The following is a 22,211-nucleotide window of genomic DNA, read 5'->3' as shown; positions in this document are numbered from 1 at the left end:
TCGGCAGGGGTGAGGTGGGGGTGGAAATAGGCAGACTAAACATGGCACAAGGGCCCACCCTCTAACTGGACAGATACTGATGCCATTCACCAGGAGGAAAAACACAAAAGAAGGGGACCAAACACCCAATGGGGAAAATACCAGTCTGCATGTAAATACTCTGGGCAGCTACAGGGCTTCACAGAAATAGGAGCAAAGTGCTCCATTTCCAAAAAGAAGAAGGAATGGAGTAACCCACTTTCAGAGACCAGAGGCCCTTGTTCTGTATCTAGGCCTTCCCTCTTACCTAGGTCCCCTGCCCTAGGCCTCCAGAGCAGTAACTAAAGTGTGTTGTTTTTCTGGGCTCTAGCTAGTTAGCCTCACAGCTTGTGAGCCAATGCAAATTCTACACCTCAGAACAATCCCACTGGGTCTGGACTAGCTGGGAACAGAAAAGTTGTCTCTCTAACCACAGTTGTGAAATAAACCATGGGGAAAAAAATAAAGAATGCTTCTTCTTGACTATTACAGTTGTTTCTAGCTTATTCATTATGGTGATTTTATTTTTTCAATGTTTCTAAATATTAATAGTAGATAGATAAGGAAAGAACAATGCCTGCTCTAAAGCCCAAGGTAGCCACATGGCAGCCTTCAGGACAATGGGACTGTCTGGCTAATTCTCAGCCAGTGCCCAGCTACATGGGTGGCACTGCAGATGGCCTCCGCCCGGCCCTTCAAGCTAATCCTGTACATCTGGGCCATTTGCTCAGCTGGATTTGATCCCAAGGGGAAATGAAAATTGCACTTATCCTCTGGCTCCCTGGTGGCTCCCTGGCTTAGCTGCTATTTAGGATTATCTAGAGATCCCTGAGACAGGGGAGTGAGGGGAGTGAGGTGGAGTGAGGTAAAACAGCTTATGTGAAACACTGTGTTTTAATATATTCAGAGAAATCAAGACGTCGTTTAGCCATTAAGTGCGCTTTGTGTCTGCTTCCCTACCCTCCCAGGATTGCCTCCCCTTACTCCATACTCCCCAGCTGTGGATCCTACTCAAAGCACTTCCCTTCTCATTTTGCCTTAATCCAGGGCTCAGGCAAATAGGATATGATCAAACCTCACTTGGGCAACAATGCTGGAAACTGATGTACATTTTAAGCCAAAAGGGTAGAAACTAAGTAGCACGATGAGGGTGGCTGCTGTGGATTAACCTACTAGTGCTGCCTCTTCCCTAAGCATACACATCTTGTGTCTATGGTCAGCACTCAGCAGCTGTTATTAAAACATCAGTTTTCCCCAGGGAGGCCTGGTCTGTTTGCTGCTTTGCTGAAATGGTAGCTTTACAGAGACTGAGGGGTCAGGTTATTCTCAACCTGATTCCAGTTTCTTTGGGCTCTACTCTCAAGACAAGGTCAGAACAGATTAATCCTTAACCCAGGTGATAAACTCCTTAAAAGAAAATACTAGATTTGAAAAACAGAAACACAAGAATTAAGGTCCTGATTTTTAAGGGGAGCCCTCATGGGCTGATCAAAGTAATAGTACTATAAACCGAGCTTGCTGCTGGGACAGTGATTTCCCTTGTCATACCTCAGATGACCCAGGACATGAGCATGAGAAGTCCCACATCCTCCCCCAGCTTGAGCTAAGGAACAAGAAGGGGCTGGGCTGCTTCACTCTACATGGGTCCATATTCTGGTATCTTTGCCTCCAAATTCGGGATGGAAAAAAGGTGCTAGAAATCAGGGAACTAAGTCTTATTGATGGATTTCCCAAATGTATCCACACTACCATGGCCCCTTCCTCCTCTAACGCTTCCTGGGATCACACCAGGATGCAGCTGATAATTAAGAACAAAATCCAAAGGCTGAGGGCTAAATGATTTCTTTGGATTTACATTCATCTATGAAATACAAATATTGATTCAGTGAGTCAGTGTATGCGAAAAGACCCTCTTAAATGACGCCACTTTAATAAACACTAATTATTTTTCCCAAGTCTGGATTTCCTGTAAGTCACATCACTCACAATTAAGATAACTTCCACTTCTGCCCTCTGAAGGCTGGTCTACTTCCATCCTGAACCAGGAGAAATATACAGAACCCACCACATTTGTCCAATACCTGATAGTGTTTTATTTCAAACTCTGATCCTGCCCTGTAATTAGAAAGAAAGTTCTGCCAGTTTGCTCCTGACAGTTCTTGCTGCCGGAAAAGCTGGTATCAGATGTTCTCTGAAACATACTGTTTTTCATCTGGAGTTAGAAGCTAGATATAAGATAAAAAAAAGAAGAAGTAGGTCCATTGCTGTGCACAGGACCAACCCACTAGGGCCCAACCATCAGTAGTGGTTACTGAGGATGAGACTGCTAAAAAGATCCAAGCAGGGCAAGAGAGAACAAAGGTAGCTCTTTCTACAGCATGAAGAAAATGGATGACTTCACAGCTCCCAGACTCCCAGACTTCACAGCTTCCAGCCACATCACCACCCACGCTTCACCCGAGGAGTCACTTTTGCCATCATGCTAGCTGAGGCTTATGGGCCTCTCCTTGTGGCTCTTCATACTCTTCCCAAGGTTTCATCTGGGGGCCAGGGATCATCACCGTCTGAAAGAGCAGGATACTGAGTTATCTACTATCCAAGTCCATGGCTTACCTAAGAGATTCATGCCCGCCTCCATGCCCGCCTCCATGCCCACCTCCTTGCCCACCGCCAACAAGAGGACTCCTCTTCCTGGTGGTGCATCACCCTCTCTGTCCACTAGGTGGAGCCCAACAGGAGTGGCTTAGAATGCCATGTCTTAAACCATGCAAGCTGCTTTACCTTAAGGATAGGCTGCTTAGGGGGTGCCCATGGGGGAATGATCTTGCCATGCATTCTCCAGCTCCCATAGGGATTCACCAGATGCTTTTCAAAGACAACATACTCCAGGACATCCCTGGGCACATCTTCCTGTCCATACATCAACCGGCCAAATCGATCATAGATGGCCAGAGTCTGAAAATGAAAGCACATCTAGTCGGTTAGTCCTCAGAGTTGTTTAATTCTGAATCTAGACTAACAGATCAACCACTGACACTTTACTCTTAGAGGGTTTTTGACTGGGGGGCGGGGGGGCGGGGTGGTGGAAGGAGGTGGGAGGGAGTCCAGGAAGGGTGGGGAAGAATATCCCCACACCTGTTTTAGTACAGCTAACATCCAGCAGTGGGAAGGGTGCAGTGACAAGGTAAGACAGACCTTTCCTTAGAACTCAGAGTCCCGGGCAGCTGTACCCAGAAATCAGAGGGAGGTGCCCAACCTGAGAGTGAAGAAAGCTGGGAGGAAAGCAGACTGGTGCCTCTACCTGCCGGGTGTGCATGCGGATGGTGACCTGGCCATACGCGTTGCCCTGGTTCAGCAGACTTGAACAGCGAACCTGCACCACCTGGGGTGGCTCTAAAGATTCTACAAAGTTCCAGCGGACGGTCTTGTATTTGATGTCCCAGACCATGTCCTGAGGGCAGAGGAGAATAGTTCAACTGGATTTTTCCCTCCCTGTAGGGAAGTTGGAGCTTATTTCCACGCTTGCTCTTCCTGCAATACCACAGTCAACATGCAACGTTTCCCATCAAATGCTCTCTGGTGCTTATTTTCTCTCACCTTAAGCTACTGCTCATGCTCACCTCACAACAACTCTCTTTCCATTTCTAAATCACAACTCAAGACCCACCTACCTCCTTGAGGACCCTTCTCCAAATCAATGAAGGCCACACTCCAACCTGCCAGCTTACCTAATACCCCATTATCCCTCCTACACACGTCCATAATCTGCTCATTATTGCATGCACTTCTGTTGACTGCACATGTTTGGTTTTTTTTCCTCTCACCTTTTGGCAATGAAAGGTGGGATTTTATAGGAATTTTATAGCCTTTTATAAAGACTAACCTGCTAAGACTAGGATAGCGATACTTGTCCCTGGGGAGATGAAGCAAAACTGATAGAAACTGAAGTTCTTATTCCTGAACCTCTAACTGAACCACCAAGTCCTCATTGTTAGGGGTCTCCCAGAGTACCTAGCACCCCTGTTATCACACAATGTAAGCCTCACGAACACTGGTTAAATCCTTTACTGTAGTATAGGTATGTGCAGGGCTGTCTAGGTATGTCTAGACAGGTATGACATATAGGTATGTCTCAGTACTGCTTGCTGAGGGACTTCTTCTTTCTTCACCTGCGTGGCCTTTACCAGAGTCCATATCAAGTCGTCATCATTCAGCCAAAAATAATGGAACTTCAGCTTTTGCCTTAGACTTCCTGTACTCTCAAAACTGATCCTTAAGAAAATCAGAGGGGATAGCTAGAATCTGTCTACTCAGGGGTCCCACAGTTCTAAGGAAGATAAGAACCTACCGGAAAACAGTTTTCAGTTACCAAGGTATGAAGCCGGTCATGGTCTGAGCTAAAAAGGAAAGAGATATTTATCACTGACTCCTCCTGCTTTTATGATACTGTGTATGAAAGCTGAAAATGGCCCTGAAAATAGAAAACAACTCCCTTCATTTTTATAAACATTTTCTGCACACCTACTATAAGCCAGGTAATATACTAAGTCCTGGTCCTAGTCCAAAGATGAAGAACAACATGATTTACCGGAAAACCGTGAGATCTAAGAGCAGTGTAAAGTTATGTTTGAATCTCAGGAGCAGAAAGAAATTTCGCTGAAATTACTGTACCTCCTTGAGATGGGCAAGAAACCCTCACTGGGATGTGGGGACTGATTTTTGTTCTAAGTTGGAACAAAATCCAACACAAATAACAATCAAAAGCTCAATTTATCTCCTCTTACCATGGACACATCATCAATACCGACTGCTTAGCCTTATTTCTTACACATTCATCTTTGAACCTAGCCAAAAGATAACCATCTGTTTTTTCTGGTCTTTTCTACATAAAACTGCCCCCCGCCCCATCTTTGTTGCTGCCAGAGTGATCTAGTTATGCTGATTCTATGCAGTAACAGTAAGAAAATAGTTGGCAAACCCCAGCTCCTGTACATGTAAGATTTTAGGAGGGGTCCTAACTGAAGGGCTTCAAATAAACCTAAGACCACAGATTAGTTTCTTTCAGATACACATTCATGACTTTTCCCCACAATTTAATACTTTCTGAGCAGTTTAAGTCTTTGCCCTTTGAAAAACTGTGTCTCTAATCCCACAGTGGGTAATGGATTAGTTCTGTCTACCTGCTTCCCTTCCACTTCTATTCCAAATACAAAAGATTCCGAGTCATTTCCCCCACTGTAGCTCTAAACTAGACTAGACTGAGGTGTGGTGACAGCTACCACAACCACCATGCTTGCCACCTCAGAATAAATTCTTCCTTGTCACTGTCCTGGCCTAGAAATCTTCAGTAGAAATAAATTCCCCGTTTTATGAGTTCACTCAGTATTTTGCAATAGAACTTACCCTGAAAAATAAAAGGAGGACATCTGCTTTGGGCAACATAATGGACTGAGCTTATGTGAAACTGCTCCCACTATAAACATCCAGAAAGGTTGGAGAGAATATAATACACATAGACACACACACATTTTAAAATCTCTAGCCTAGTTCACAAGAAAGGAAGGTAAGTTCTTAGATGCCAGAAAGGAAGAGTGAGTTAAAAGCAGAATGGAAAGAATACAACCTGATACCACAACAGCACAGAGATGATTTAGGGATCTAGAAATAGGATCTGATGGCTAGAGCTTGACTTTTCCTAAAACCTTGGATGCTGGAAGGACAGGGAGTTGGAACTGAGATCCCTGCATAAAGCTATGACCCTCAAAAAGAGTCCTGTACCTGCAGGAAAGGGAAATTAGAAAATAGTCCACCAACCTAGATATAAAGTTTCCCTCACTCTAGGGCTTGGGGTGGGGGTGGGGGTGTCTAAAAAACAAGTTTTAAAAACTCCCACAAAAAATTAAAGCCTTAAGTCCACATTATACCCAGAGGTGGACACAGAATTTATGGTATCTGTATGATGTAAGAATTCCTAAGCTAAGAAATTAACATAGAAACTGATACCTGGGCTTCCCTGGTGGTGCAGTGGTTGAGAGTCTGCCTGCCAATGCAGGGGACACGGGTTCGTGCCCCGGTCCGGGAGGATCCCACATGCTGCGGAGCGGCTGGGCCCGTGAGCCATGGCCGCTGAGCCTGCGCGTCCGGAGCCTGTGCTCCGCAATGGCAGAGGCCACAACAGTGAGAGGCCCGCGTGCCGCAAAAAAAACCAAAAGAACAAAACAAAAAACCAAACTGACACCTGGCCAAGGATATCCCTAGAGTATCTGGCAGAAACACCCCAAAACCTCTCTGGGATCATATTCATAACTTAGGTTGTTTGGAATTCCCTCAGAAGAAAAACTCTCCATTGCAGATGAGCTCTCAATGAAACATTACAAAACATCTGGAAGCTAGCAAAATCAACAGACACAGACATCAAGCAAAATGACAGAGGAGGAAGCACTAGGGTTGGGTCCCTCCATTGAAACAACTGATAAATTAGAAAAAATAACCAGAACCACAATTTCAGGACTCTGGATGTTGACTGGACACCTATAACAACTAGGGAAGTGCTTGACGAAGGGAGAAGCCAGTGATTGAGTTTAAGAACATGTGCAAACCACCTACCCTCCTCTTTCCCTCAGCCCTGCCATTACTGGTGGGGATAGTAGCCTGTGTTCCTGGAGTGGATGGCTGGCGCAAGGGCAGGCAGTAGGGACCCCTCCCTCCAAATATTTGAGTTGCACATTTTGGTCAGGTTGGTGGATTGCAGAGAGACCAGAGCAAATGATGTCATGGTTTCAGCCCTGCTGGCTGCAGCAGCTTTTCCCACCAACGGATTTAAAGGGATAAAGGACCAAGAACACCTGTTTTGTTTTTATTCAGCCAGACAATTTAGGAAGTCTTTGTCAGGTCACTGGCTGATTGCAGAGATAATGGAACAGAAACTTCAACGACTACCCACAACAAAGAATACACACTTAGCAATACTAGTTTGGAAAAGTCACAAATGGATGGCAGTGGCACTGATGAGCAAAGTCAGCAATTCCTGAGAAGCAGAGGAATCTGATTTCCAGAGTTACCACATAATAATACTCAGAATGTCCAGTTCTCAACAAAAAAATTACAAAGTATACAAAGAAATACAAAAGTATGGCCCAGGAAAAAAATTTTTGACAGAAACCATCCCTGAGAAAGCCCAGACACTGGAATTATTAGCCAAAGACGTTAAATCAACTATCCTACTTACGCTCACTGAGATAAAGGTAAGCATGGACAAAGAACTAAAGGAAATCAGAAAACAATGTATGAAATAAGAACATCAATAGATCCACCAGAGGGCAGACAGCAGAAGCAAGAAGAACTACAATCCTGCAGCCTGTGGAACAAACACCACATTCACAGAAAGATAGACAAGATGGAAAGGCAGAGGGCTACGTAGCAGATGAAGGAACAAGATAAAACCCCAGAAAAACAACTAAATGAAGTGGAGATAGGAAACCTTCCAGAAAAAGAATTCAGAATGATGATAGTGAAGATGATCCAGGACCTCGGAAAATGAATGGAGGCAAAGATCGAGAAGATGCAAGAAATGTTTAACAAAGACCTAGAAGAATTAAAGAACAAACAAACAGACATGAACAATACAATAACTGAAATGAAAAATACACTAGAAGGAATCAATAGCAGAATAAGTGAGGCAGAAGAACGGATAAGTGACCAGGAAGACAGAATGGTGGAATTCACTGCTGCGGAACAGAATATAGAAAAAAGAATGAAAAGAAATGAAGACAGCCTAAGAGACCTGTGGGACAACATTAAACACAACAACATTCACATTACAGGGGTCCCAGAAGGAGAAGAGACAGAGAAAGCACCTGAGAAAGTATCTGAAGAGAGTACAGCCGAAAACTTTCCTAACATGGAAAAGGAAATAGCCACCCAAGTCCAGGAAGCACAGAGAGTCCCATACAGGATAAACCCAAGTAGAAACACGCTGAGACACACAGTAATCAAACTGACAAAAATTAAAGACAAAGAAAAATTATTGAAAGCAGCGAGGGAAAAATGACAAATAACATACAAGGAAACTCCCATAAGGTTAACAGCTGATTTCTCAGCAGAAACTCTACGAGCCAGAAGGGAGTGGCATGACATATTTAAAGGGACGAAAGGGAAGAACCTACAACCAAGATTACTCTACCCGGCAAGGATCTCAATCAGATTTGATGGAGAATTCAAAAGCTTTACAGACAAGCAAAAGCTAAGCGAATTCAGCACCACCAAACCAGCTCTACAACAAATGCTAAAGGAACTTCTCTAAGTGGGAAACACAAGAGAAGAAAAGGACCTACAAAAACAAACCCAAAACAATTAAGAAAATGGTAATAGGAACATATGTATCGATAATTACCTGAAATGTGAATGGATTAAATGCTCCAACCAAAAGACAGAGGCTTGCTGAATGGATACAAAAACAAGATCCATATATATGCTGTCTACAAAAGACCCACTTCAGACCTAGGGACACATACAGACTGAAAGGGAGGGGATGGGAAAAGATATTCCATGCAAATGGAAATCTAAAGAAGGCTGGAGTAGCAATACTCACATCAGATAAAATAGACTTTAAAGAATGTTACAAGAGACAAGGAAGGACACTACCTAATGATCAAGGGATCAATCCAAGAAGAAGATATAACAATTATAAATATATATGCTCCCAACATAGGAGCACCTCAACACATAAGACAACTGCTAACTGCTGTGAAAGAGGAAATCGACAGTAACACAATAATAGTGGGGTAAATTAACACCTCACTTACACCAAAGGACAGATCATCCAAAATGAAAATTAATAAGCAAACACAAGCTTTAAATGACACAACAGACCAGATAGATTTAATTGATATTTATAGGACATCCCATCCAAAAACAGCAGATTACACTTTCTTCTCAAGCGTGCACGAACATTCTCCAGGATAGATCACATCTTGGCTCACAAATCAAGCCTCAGTAAATTTAAGAAAGCTGAAATCATATCAAGCATCTTTTCTAACCACAACACTATGAGATTAGAAATCAATTACAGGGAAAAAAAACATAAAAAACACAAACACATGGAGATTAAACAATACGTTACTAAATAACCAAGAAATCACTAAGGAAATCAAAGAGGAAATCAAAAAATACCTAGAGACAAATGACAATGAAATCACAACGATCCAAAACCTATGGGATGCAGCAAAAGCAGTTCTAAGAGGGAAGTTTACAGCTATACAAGCCTACCTCAAGAAACAAGAAAAATCTCAAATAAACAATCTAACCTTACACCTAAAGGAACTAGAGAAAGAAGAACAAACAAAACCCAAAGTTATCAGAAGGAAAGAAATCATAAAGAACAGAGCAGAAATAAATGAAACAGAAACAAAGAAAACAATAGCAAAGATCAATAAAACTAAAATCTGGTTCTTTGAGAAGATAAACAAAATTGATAAACCATTAGCCAGACTCATCAAGAAAAAGAGGGAGAAGACTCAAATCAATAAAATTAGAAATGAAAAAGGAGAAGTTACAACAGACACCGCAGAAATACAAAGCATCCTAGGAGACTACTACAAGCAACTCTATGCCAATAAAATGGACAACCTGGAAAAAATGGACAACCTGGAAGAAATGGACAAATTCTTAGAAAGGTATAATCTTCCATGACTGAACCAGGAAGAAATCAAAATATGAACAGGCCAATCACAAGTAATGAAATTGAAACTGTGATTAAAAATCTTCCAACAAACAAAAGTCCAGGACCAGATGGCTTCACAGGTGAATTTTATCAAACACTTAGAGAAGAGCTAACATCCATCCTTCTCAAACTCTTCCAAAAATTGCAGAGGAAGGAACACTCCCAAACTCATTCTATGAGGCCACCATCTCTGTGATACCAAAACCAGACAAAGATACTACAAAAAAAAGAAAATTACAGACCAATATCACTGATGAATATAGATGCAAATATCCTCGATAAAATACTAGCAAACAGAATCCAACAGCACACTAAAAGGATCATACACCACGATCAAGTGGGATTTATCCCAGGGATGCAAGGATTCTTCAATATATGCAAATCAGTCAATGTGATAAACCATATTAACAAACTGAAGAATAAAACCCATATGATCAACTCAATCAATGCAGAAAAAGCTTTTGACAAAATTCAATACCCATTTATGATAAAAACTCTCCAGAGAGTGGGCACAGAGGGAACCTACCTCAACATAATAAAGGCCATATATGACAAACCCACAGCAAACATCATTCTCAATGGTGAAAACCTGAAAGCATTTCCTCTAAGATCAGAAACAAGACAAGGATGTCCACTCTCACCACTATTATTCAACATAGTTTTGGAAGTCTTAGCCACAGCAATCAGAGAAAAAAAAGAAATAAAAGGAATACAAATTGGAAAAGAAGAAGTAAAACTGTCACTGTTTGCAGATGACATGATACTATACATAGAGAATCCTAAATATGTCACCAGAAAACTACTAGAGCTAATCAATGAATCTGGTAAAGTTGCAGGATACAAAATTAATGCACAGAAATCTCTTGCATTCCTATACACTAATGATGAAAAATCTGAAAGAGAAATTAAGGAAACACTCCCATTTACCATTGCAACAAAAAGAACAAAATACTTAGGAATAAACCTACCTAGGGAGACAAAAGACCTGTATGCAGAAAACTATAAGGCACTGATGACTCCCTGACCTCACACTATACTACAAAGCTACAGTAATCAAGACAATATGGTACTGGCATAAAAACAGAAATATAGATCAATGGAACAGGATAGAAAGCCCAGAGATAAACCCATGCACCTATGGTCAACTAATCTACGACAAAGGAGGCAAGGATATACAATGGAGAAAAGACTCTTCAATAAGTGGTGCTGGGAAAACTGGACAGCTACATGTAAAAGAATGATATTAGAACACTCCCTAACACCATACACAAAAATAAACTCAAAGTGGATTAAAGACCTAAATGTAAGACCGGACACTATAAAACTCTTAGAGGAAAACATAGGCAGAACACTCTATGACATAAATCACAGCAAGATCCTTTTTGATCCACCTCCTAGAGAAATGGAAATAAAAACAAAAATAAACAAATGGGACCTAATGAAACTTCAAAGCTTTTGCACAGCAAAGGAAACCATAAACAAGACCAAAAGACAACCCTCAGAATGGGAGAAAATATTTGCAAATGAAGCAACTGACAAAGGATTAATTTCGAAAATTTACAAGCAGCTCATGCAGCTCAATAACAAAAAAACAAACAACCCAATCCAAAAATGGGCAGAAGACCTAAACAGACATTTCTCCAAAGAAGATATACAGACTGCCAACAAACACATGAAAGAATGCTCAACATCATTAATCATTAGGGAAATGCAAATCAAAACTACAATGAGGTATCACCTCACACCAGTCAGAATGGCCATCATCAAAAAAATCTAGAAACAATAAATGCTGGAGAGAGTGTGGAGAAAAGGGAACACTCCTGTACTGCTGGTGGGAATGTGAATTGGTACAGCCACTATGGAGAACAGTATGGAGGTTCCTTAAAAAACTACAAATAGAACTACCATATGACCCAGCAATCCCACTACTGGGCATATACCCTGAGAAAACCATAATTCAAAAAGAGTCATGTACCAAAATGTTCACTGCAGCTCTATTTACAATAGCCCCAAGATGGAAACAACCTAAGTGCCCATCATCGGATGAATGGATAAAGAAGATGTGGCACATATATACAATGGAATATTACTCAGCCATAAAAAGAAATGAAATTGAGCTATTTGTAATGAGGTGGATAGACCTAGAGTCTGTCATACAGAGTGAAGTAAGTCAGAAAGAGAAAGACAAATACCGTATGTTAACACATATATATGGAATTTAAGAAAAAAAAAGTCATGAAGAACCTAGGGGTAAGACAGGAATAAAGACACAGACCTACTGGAGAATGGACTTGACGATATGGGGAGGGGGAAGGGTGAGCTGTGACAAAGCGAGAGAGAGGCATGGACATATATACACTACCAAACATAAGGTAGATAGCTAGTGGGAAGCAGCCGCATAGCACAGGGATATCAGCTCGGTGCTTTGTGACCGCCTGGAGGGGTGGGATAGGGAGGGTGGGAGGGAGGGAGATGCAAGAGGGAAGAGATATGGGAACATATGTATATGTATAACTGATTCACTTTGTTATAAAGCAGAAACTAACACACCATTGTAAAGCAATTATACCCCAATAAAGATGTTAAAAAAAAATGCAAGTGAAATAACAACAAGGTAGAACTTAAAAAAACTAAATAACAATAACACAGGAGATGTATGAGGCAGTGACTGAAATTCAAGTGTTTGAAGCTTCTTGTGATATTATCAACAATACATGCTCAACATTTTAATAACTATTTTAAGAACAGAAGTAGAATGTAATAGTTCCAAACAAGTGGAAGGAATAAAAAAGTTAGAAGGAAATTATATCAATACCACAAATGAAAGGAAAAAAAGAAACAAAGAAAAATCATGGTAACTAGAATGCAAAAAATAATGTGGTAGGAAAAAAATATCAAATATAAAAAAAACTACACTGAACAATAAACAGAGCAGGTTTCAGAAAAATACATCATTTATGTAAATTTTCACAACACATTAAACAATACTGTACATTGTTTATACACATGTACATGTGGTGAGTATAAAAATGTGCATGAGAATAATAGGGAAGATAGTGGTTCTTTCTAGGAAGGAAAAGAATGGGGAGATGGGGCTTTAGCTGTATCTATAATGCTTTATCCCTGTCTCTTCCCCCAATTAGGCATTCAGAAGCAAATATGGCAAAATGTAAACATCTATTACCTTGCAAGGTATTTTTTTTACATGTTTGAAATATTTCACAATTAAAAACTTTTTTTAAACAAATAAAAGTAAAAAGAAATAATTAATGGATTTGAGAGTATAGGTTTGGGATCCTACCTGAAGCCTAGCCACAGCAAGCTACAGTTCAAAGAATGTCGGCAACAGTCCAAGGACTAGTACTTAAGGTTATTCCAGGCCCCTCATGTTGATTTTTTAATCTACCTAGCAGCCCTGACTTTTCTCCCTTGGTTGAATCAAGAAAAAGTTGGAAAATTTTTAAAGAAACTTATTCAAAACAATTAAGGAAAGGAAATGTACATATACAAGACAAACACACAAGAAGGGTCAGGATGAATTAGGGATTAGGCGGGTGAAAATAGCAGCCGTTCAGCAGAGTCTCAACACTTGCCAGTGGAGCTGAGCCAGACCAAATGGTGAAAACTCCCAGAAGCAGTGAGAGGAGTCAAGGACAGCTCCAGGCTCCAATTTCCCACAGAGGAACATCTCCCACTCTAGAACTCTTACCTGAAGAAAAAAAAAAAACCTGTGCCTAGAATAATAGCTGCTGAGAACATAATGGGTATAAGACAGGGAGTTCACGTACTTGTTTAGACACAGGTGAGCTTCAATGAAGATATCCTGGGCTTTTTCAGGGAAGTCCTTTATTTTAAAATTAGGATCACTTTCTCTTATCCTCCGGATTCTGTAAAATTAAGCATGAGAATCATTTCTAAAGAAGACTTTTCCATAACTTACAGCTTACTTTACGTCCGTTAATGTCTGTCCATTTATTCAATAATTGATTTTTGAATGTGCCAAGTCCTGTAAATTCAACCTTCTAACTCGCACTTAAATCAATCATTCTAAAGAAAGGCCAAAGCTGGGACTTCCTGGTGGTGTAGTGGTTAAGAATCCACCTGCCGGGCTTCCCTGGTGGCGCAGTGGTTGAGAGTCCGCCTGCCGATGCAGGGGACATGGGTTTGTGCCCCAGTCCGGGAGGATCCCACATGCCGCGGAGCGGCTGGGCCCATGAGCCATGGCCGCTGAGCCTGCGCGTCCGGAGCCTGTGCTCCGCAACGGGAGAGGCCACAACAGTGAGAGGCCCGCATACCGCAAAAAAAAAAAAAAAAAAGAACCCACCTGCCGATGCAGGGGACATAGGTTCGATCCCTAGTCCGGGAAGATCCCACATGCCACGGAACAACTAAGCCCATGCGCCACAACTACTGAAGCCCGCGTGCCCTAGGGCCCACACACCACAACTACCGAAGCCCACGTACTCTAGGGCCCGAGTGCCGCAACTACTGAGCCTGCATGCTGCAACTACTGAAGCCCACACGCCTAGAGCCTGTGCTCCGCAACAAGAGAAGCCACCCCAATGAGAAGCCCGCACACCACAACGAAGAGTAGCCCCCACTCACTGCAACTAGAGAAAGCCAGCGCGCAGCAACAAAGACACAATGCAGCCAAATATTAAAATTTAAATTTAAAAAAATAAAGACCAAAGCTTTTCATAGTGAAATTTCAGAATTTTGGCATCGAAGAAAACATCCTATAAGCACTAAGAAAGAAAAAACAGGTTTCATACAGAGGCTCAGGAGCCAGAAAGACATTGGGCTTCTAACTAGCAACATTAGAAGTTAGAAAGACGGAACTTCCCTGGTGGTCCAGTGGTTAAAACTCTGCGCTCCCAACGCAGGGGGCCTGGGTTCGATCCCTGGTTGGGGAACTAGGTCCTGCATACCACAACTAAGGGCCTGCATAATGCAACTAAAAGAGCCCACATGCCGCAAGTAAAGGTCCTGCACGCTGCAACAAAGATCCCTCGTGCTGCAACTAATACCTGGCACAGCCAAATAAATAAATATTAAAAAAAAAAAAAGGAAGTTAGAAAGACAATGGAGCAGTGCTTTTAATTGAGAAAAAAATGACTCCCAGCCCAGAATTCTATACCTGGGAAAATTATAAATGAAGTGGGAGACTAAAAAAAGACTTTTCCTTAGCCTTGCAAGATCTCATTTATCAACCATCCACCCGTTCTCAGGAAGCTGCTGGGGAATGTGTGCCACCAAAATAACTGAATGAACCATGAGAGAGAGAGGTAAAATCCACGACACAGGGAATACATATAAGAGCAAGGCAAAAGGAGTATCAGGATGATGATAAAAGTGGATCCCACGATGTACAGTGAGCCTAAAGAGGGATCAATCCAGACCGAAATAGGTAAGAAGGCTCCAGGAGGGCTTTCTTCTTGAAGATGGGATTGATAAAATAGTTAACGTTTTCTATGTACTGAGAGAAAATTAACACAACCAGGGGTTCCATAAGCAAATGAGAAAAAAAGACACGACACCAGAAAAAAAAACTATTATGCAGGAAATGTAATAATAATGTGCATGACTGCATGACTCTGCATGACTCTGCTGCATGACTCTGCTGTCAATAGCATTTTCGTAGTTATAATGTAAACAGGGAATTCTGATCTAATCAAAGTGTTACTATAACTATATTAAGAGGATGGGGGACACCATAACCCAGTGGAATTTATCCCAGGAATGTAGGATTGGTTTAACACTAAAAAAATCAATTAATGCAATATACCATATCAATAGAATAAAGAACAAATATCACATGATCATCTCAACAATCAGGGAAAAAGCATGTGATAAAATCCACTCCTTTGCACTTTTCACCTCAGAGCCTTGCTTGTACTGTTTTGTCTCCCTAGAATGCTATTCCTCACTATACCCCTCTACTCAGCTAACTCCAAGCAACCCTTTAGGTCCCAGTTTTAAATGTCATTTCCTTAGGGAAGCTTACCTTTAACTCCCAGACCAAGTTATCTTTCCCTGCCATATGTTCCCACAGCACTCATACTTCACCGTATCTGTAATTATTTGTATACAATCAGTATTTAATAACTGGTTTCCTCTCCTAGATAATAACTCCATAATAAAACCACCTGTGTTCTGTTCATCATCATCATGAACCTTCCACCAAACAGCTCTTAGGCTAGGAGAGAAATACATGAGAGGAAATCATCACAATACAGAGTTATCAGAAGTAGTAAGAATATGCATACTGTTACAATTATAACAAAGGCAGCTCCAAAAAGAGTCAGAGAAGGCTTAAAAGCAGACAGAGATTATCATACTTAGCGAAGTAAGTCAGAAAGAGAAAGACAAATACCATATGATATCACTTATATGTGGAATCTAAAATACAACACAGGGACTTCCCTGGCGGTCCAGTGGTTAAGACTTTGCGCTCCCACTGCAGAGGGCACAGGTTTGATCCCTGGTCAGCAAACTCAGATTCCACATGCTGCGTGGTGTAGCCAAAAAAAAAAAAAAAACACACACACACACAAATGAACATATCTATGAAAGACTCACAGACATAGAGAACAGACTTGTGGTTGCCAAAGGGGCTGGGGGAGGGAAGGATTGGGAGTTTCTTATTAAAAAAAAAAGTGAGACTTCCCTGGTGGCGCAGTGGTTAAGAATCCACCTGCCAATGCAGGGGACACGGGTTCGAGCCCTGGTCCGGGAAGATCCCACATGCCATGGAGCAACTAAGCCCGTGCACCGCCAACCACTGAGCCCACATGCCACAACTACTGAAGCCCGCACGCCTAGAGCCCACGCTCCGCAACAAGAGAAGCAACCACAATGAGAAGCCCCCGCACCGCAACGAAGAGTAGCCCCTGCTCACCAAAACTAGAGAAAGCCCGCGCACAGCAACAAAGACCCAAAACAGCCAAAAATAAAAAATAATTAATTAATTTTTAAAAAAAAAGCAGACACAATACTTGAGAGAAAAAGACATTTTTCAGGCAAAGGAAAGGATGTGCAAAGAGACACAGCACAACATTTGTCAAGGAACTGGCAATTAGTTTGGAAAGGTTAAAGTTTAGGATGAGAAAAATGGAATAAGGAGATGATGGTGGAGAGGAAGGCAAGAGACAAATTATAAAAAGCCCTGAATACCACTGAAGAAATTCGGATTTTATTCTTCAGATAACAGGGAGCCACAAAGGAGTCTGAGACAGAAGAGTTGATGTGATAAGATCTGTATTTAGAGAAATAGGTTATGGCCACATGAAGAATTAACACTGACTCAGTATACTTGTGCATAGAAATCTATATATGACCCTAAGAACCTATCATTTAGATACAGTTAGAGCTAGAGTGACAGATACTGAAAGTCTCTTTAAGAAGAAAGTTTTGGCTCTGCTCCTTAACTAAAGCCCAGTTAGCTCCCCAGAACACGTCTGTCTTTTTAAGCCTTTTTGGCTTTTCTTACTCTCTTAAGTTTAAACTCTAAGGTATTTCTCATAAAAATATGCTCTCTCTTACTATTACTTTAAATTTTAAAATATGTGATCCAGAAAGTGTCCTACAAACTTCAATGTGAACTTCCTAAATGATGTGACAAAAACGAACAATCAAGGTTGAGATGCCCATATTATACATTAGCTCTATTACAGAGAAAGAATATACTGTCAAGTTATCAAAGGAGTTACAGGCAACACAATTAACCCAAGATGACCTCTCTGGATTAAGCAGCAACAAGAAATTTTCATTCTAATACTGACTCCCAGCTGTCTCAGACACCTACGATAATTGTGATGCCACATTCTTCTTCAATCGCTCAGTTCTCTGTGCCAGTCCTTCCTTAGAAAGAGATGACACTCGGGCATCACCCTCAGGAGGAACATAGGCGTCAAAGATACCAGCTGTAAAGAGAGACGGAGAAAACTAAAAAAGTATTGAAAGATTGAGAAAAAGTCATCCTGAGGTCATACAAAATTGGGAGGGCTCCTGGATACAAAATAGACTAACAAAATAGATTTCCATGTAAAGGGAATCGTGTTGCATTAGAAAAAGTAGAATAAGATCATTTCAGCCTTCTCTTAGAGCCTCAGCTTCTTCTTGTACAAAATGGAGAAATTTTACCCTGGTCTTCTAGGAACAGTGTGAAAACAAGATCAAAGATGACCTCATGAAATATAACGTATACAAATTATTGAGACTGAACCGATTTTGTAGTTAATTAAATGCTATCATTCATACTCCAAACCATTCCACTTTCCAAGATCTCTGACAGAAGGGGATTGGGTCAGGGTCTCAGAAATACCATGTCTCACCTGTACAGGCCAGATGTATGGGACGCTCCAAACGTTCTGGAGGAATGACCAGTCCTGCTTTCCGGGCATATTCTACAAACTCCTTTTCTGATTTATATTTGGGTTGATAAGTAGGGGGTGTGAAACGTTTTTTAGTTCTCACTGGAAATACTGCTGTGGACTGAGTCACCAGGACTGGCTGGAGGATGGTAGAAAAAGGTTAGGTAACCTGGAAAAAAATCAATCTTGTACAAACTGTAAGCAAAGATAGAATGGGCACATCCAAAGAATGCCTTAGGAACAATTACAAAGCCACATATCATGGGGGAAAATGCACAACTATCTTAACAATTATGGTGTCTCTTACTAAAAGCCAGTAAGCAACTTTTACTAACACCATTCAACGTTTACTAAAGGCTTTCCTTTATTTAGTACTTTCCATAGTATAGGACTGTGCCAACTCCTAGAGATGCAGAGTTAATGAAAGCAAGGCTTCTGCTTTCAAAGAACGCTCAGTCTGATGGGGAACTTAAACACCAACCCAATACTGAAATGAGCAGAAGAAAAGTCCTCTTCTTGGCATCTCCTCTACATTTACTCAGATTCCATTCTGCTCATTCTATTGGGAGCCTCAAAGTAAACTTTATTCTGTCGTTCTAGCTCCCAACTGATCAATAAGCTCCTCAAAGGCCAGGTCTCTTTCTCTCTGACCACGAGGTTTGTTCAGGCAGGTACGAGACTCCCTTCTTTACAGCTACTGTTCAATTAAGGACATTTATAAAAATCAACGGGAAGCGAACGCACCTTCCAACCATAACTTCTTCCCCTTTAACACCCCCAGGCCAGTCAGACCCAGACCAAACCGGAGAAACTTAATCCCCGAGAACTTGCCCGCTCTCATGGCCCTACCAAGGCTCTCCCCACTCAGCCACATAGTTAAGTAGTTATGTCTCGTCTACCTCAACTCTTCCCTAGCCTAGGTACGACCTGTAACGTCCAAGTTCACCAAGGACAACTGCAAAGCGAGTATTTCCCTCCACTCTGTTCCCCTCCAGCCCCTAGACTCCTATCTACCCCGTCCCTACCCACCTGCCGAGACCACCATCCTAAAGCCCTGGATAAGCGAGACAAATCCCGCGGCACGGGGACTGCCATTTTGCTCACGCAAAGGCAGCCGGGATGGAGACAGTAAAAAGCCTTGGGCCGGAAAGGAGGTGCATAGGGCGGAGCTAGCTCGGGAGTGGAATTTTCCAGGGCACGCGCCCGCCGCCGAAGTGTGAGCGGTGCGAACGCGCACGTACACGTCCGGGGTGGTGGTGGTGGTGTGGGGGGAGTTGGGCTGCACATGCGCAGTAAAACGGCGTTGGGGGTAGGGTGGAAGCACGGTTGTCACGCGCCAGGCGGGGCGTGCAGCCGAAGCTGCGCCTGCGCGCCGGGCTTCCTGGCTGCCAGGAGTTACCGCATTCGAGTAAGAGTGGGACGTTGCTGCACCTTGTGAACGAAAAGATGTTTCCCTTCTGAGATGACTATTTTTCTTCAGTGCCTTCTTGGATCCTAGAAGGGGCAAAAATGACTAGTTTCTGGGTCTGTATCCGACCTCGATATTCTGGGTAACCTTAATCCGGAGGTCTAGTTTTACCAGTCTGTACCGTATGAAGAATTCTTTCTTACTAGCAAATTAAGGAAATTAATGACTACTATGTTTATTGAAGCAAAAGACACGTGGACTGACAAAAGCATTTATCTGTTTGCCATTTTGGGACAGAGGCATAATAATATGAGGCACAATAATATTTTTATTAACAAAAAATAGCTTATACTTAGAAATTGTTTACCGGGTGCCAGGCATCTTTCTAAACTTTTTACATATATTAACTCAGTCTTCACCACAAACGAGCAATATGCTGCTTTTACATATGATGTTGCATAGAAATTAAGTACGTAATTTATTTAAGGTCGCACGGCTAATAACTGGCAGAACTGGGATTCAGGTTCAAGCAAACTCCAGAACCCATGCACTGAATACTACACTGTATTGCTTCACATTAAGTGGTTAAAGGATTCATGTTGTTGGCGTCATCCTGGAAAATCCAGTGCTGTAATCATCGTTGAATGACAAACACTTTTCATACGTACCCTTGGGTTTTTTCTCATTCTGTCAACGTTTATTGAGCATTTACCTGTGGTATTTTGCAGTGAGTTGAGAGCTATGGGCTGTACAGGTTGAAATAGAATAGCTACTAAGGTCCAAATAAAATGCTAAGGACTATCAAGGGAAAGAGAGATTACTTTTGAGTTTAGGGATCTCATGTCTTAAATCTTGACTTTTTAACTATACTGTGTGTGTACACACACACACACATTGATTTTTTTTTCCTTTTTTTTTTTTTGGCTGTGCAGGGCATCATGTGGCATCTCAATTCCCCAACTGAGGATTGAACCTGCACCCCCTGTAGTGGGGGCACAGAGTCTTAACCACTGGACTGCCAGGGAAGTCCCTGTATATTCTTCAAGGGTAAGAATTCCCCCACAAGTCCTAGCCATAGCATAGAATCTATAGCATGATACATTAATAGTGACATGAAACTAGGTGTTATACATATGTGATAATTAAAGAATATATATTAAGCATTTAAATGAGATATATTTAATTATTTCTCTCTTTTTTTTTTTTTGCACTACGCGGGCCTCTCACTGTTGTGCCCTCTCCCGTTGCGGAGCACAGGCTCCGGCAGGCTCAGCGGCCATGGCTCACGGGCCCAGCCGCTCCGCAGCACGTGGGATCTTCCTGGACTGGGGCATGAACCCGTGTCCCCTGCATCGGCAGGCGGACTCTCAACCACTGCGCCATCAGGGAAGCCCTCTCTTTTTTTTACATTTTTACTTTTTTTAACATTTTCTTTGCCACCCTGTGCGACATGTGAGATCTTAGTTCCCCAACCGGGGATTGAACCCCGTGCCCTTTGCATTGCAAGTGCGGAATCTTCACCACTGGACCACCAGGGAAGTCCCAAGATGTATCTAATTATTTCTTAACAGAGTCTTGTCAATCTACTCTATGCCCCAGAAAATAAAACATGAACTTTTTTTTTTACTGGTTTTCCTGACAAAGTGGGGAAACCCCAATCCATGATGAGTGGTTATTAATACAGAACATTGATATAGTCTTTCTGGGATTATCTGCTTCACTGTTGGGTTTTATGTTTGCCTCACATGGTAGCCAACACATCCCAGATCATCTCTGCCTGCCTTCTGGTCAGCTTCTCAGGGAATGCAAACTTGTTCCATATCAACCTGGATGAAATAATAAGGGAAGTCAATCTTGTTTAATTCATTCTGAGATGAATTATAAGTGGGTTTTATTAGCTGCTGTTTTGGAAAATTCGTATTATCTTCCTATCTCATTAACTCCATGGAAAATTGGGAGTTGTCTGCCTGGGGAAGTTAACACGAAAAGGATATTTCGTAATCCTACAACACAAGTAGTTCACATTTCAGAAAAAGCAAAGTAAGAGTAAGAGAAGGAAACTCATTGTGTAACTAGAGGAAGGAATAAGGTGGTTAGGGGCTTAACCTTGCAAAAAAACAGTCTTGCACATAGTAGACACTCAAATATTTATTCAATAAGTGATCATGGGGGGAAAAAAATAAGTGGATCAGTAGAATCCCAGATAAAATATGATGAGGCAGAGGGCAAAGTTGATTTCCTGTTTCCCCAAATACGGGGGGTTCCTGAAATCACTCGTCTTATTGAAATTTCTAAATGGATCCAAAGAAAATGGGATATCCCATGAGCAGTGGGATATGTACTGTATTTGGATTTTTTTCCCTCTCAGTGGCAGATGATATCAAATATTGGAACTTCTGAAATTCTGCCTGGAAGTCTACATTCTAGGAGAAGCACTGTTGATTTGAACACGGAAGATCCTTCTGCAGAATTGGAAGAATCTGATTACAGTATGTTTATTGATTACCATAAACAATATGATACTTCGATTGAAGCTAGTGATAGGCTTGCCATGTGTTTATGTTGTACTTCCCTCCCTTGAGAGAGCACGTGAAGAGCAAAGGAAGTGAAGTGAATTGTCCAAGATAAGGTGACATAGAAGAAACCAAGAATTCTGACTTTCTAAGAAATGTTCTCAACTGATCTTTAGCTA

The 22,211-nt window shown here is 41.7% G+C and overlaps 1 protein-coding gene and 1 long non-coding RNA gene across 4 annotated transcripts; one reads left to right on the top strand and one right to left on the bottom strand.

Moving 5' to 3' along the window:
* Positions 1-1,844: 1,844 nt before the first annotated feature.
* Positions 1,845-19,246, bottom strand: MRPL45 (mitochondrial ribosomal protein L45). 2 transcript variants are annotated; one of them, XM_060134520.1, is made up of 8 exons: positions 19,141-19,246; positions 18,073-18,250; positions 17,544-17,661; positions 13,528-13,626; positions 4,367-4,415; positions 3,320-3,469; positions 2,800-2,973; positions 1,845-2,582 (listed from the first exon to the last, which is right to left on the bottom strand). In XM_060134520.1, the coding sequence occupies exons 1-8, from the start codon at positions 19,204-19,206 to the stop codon at positions 2,496-2,498; spliced, it is 921 nt and encodes a 306-aa protein (XP_059990503.1). In that variant the 5' UTR covers positions 19,207-19,246; the 3' UTR covers positions 1,845-2,495. The 2 variants fall into 2 exon arrangements, with proteins under 2 accessions (XP_059990503.1, XP_059990504.1); XM_060134521.1 differs by lacking the exon at positions 3,320-3,469.
* A 256-nt stretch (positions 19,247-19,502) lies between these two features.
* LOC132511675 (uncharacterized) lies at positions 19,503-22,008 on the top strand. Of its 2 annotated transcripts, none has more exons than XR_009537686.1 (3): positions 19,503-19,635; positions 20,452-20,566; positions 21,888-22,008. It is a non-coding gene; the product is annotated as an uncharacterized LOC132511675 (long non-coding RNA). The 2 variants fall into 2 exon arrangements; XR_009537687.1 differs by lacking the exon at positions 21,888-22,008 and adding an exon at positions 20,772-21,128.
* Positions 22,009-22,211: the final 203 nt, after the last annotated feature.

This window comes from Lagenorhynchus albirostris, chromosome 20 (assembly GCF_949774975.1).
Source record: "Lagenorhynchus albirostris chromosome 20, mLagAlb1.1, whole genome shotgun sequence".
Taxonomy (NCBI): domain Eukaryota; kingdom Metazoa; phylum Chordata; class Mammalia; order Artiodactyla; family Delphinidae; genus Lagenorhynchus; species Lagenorhynchus albirostris.
This window is presented reverse-complemented; position numbering and strand designations above follow the sequence as displayed.

Excerpts from the sequence above, each read along its gene's own strand:
- MRPL45 (XM_060134520.1), bottom strand. The coding sequence starts at position 19,206 with ATGGCAGTCCCCGTGCCGCGGGATTTGTCTCGCTTATCCAGGGCTTTA. Across the intron at positions 17,662-18,072 it reads CATACATCTGGCCTGTACAG|CTGGTATCTTTGACGCCTAT; the intron begins GTGAGACATGGT and ends CTCTCTTTACAG. Across the intron at positions 3,470-4,366 it reads TAACTGAAAACTGTTTTCCG|GACATGGTCTGGGACATCAA; the intron begins GTAGGTTCTTAT and ends CTCTGCCCTCAG.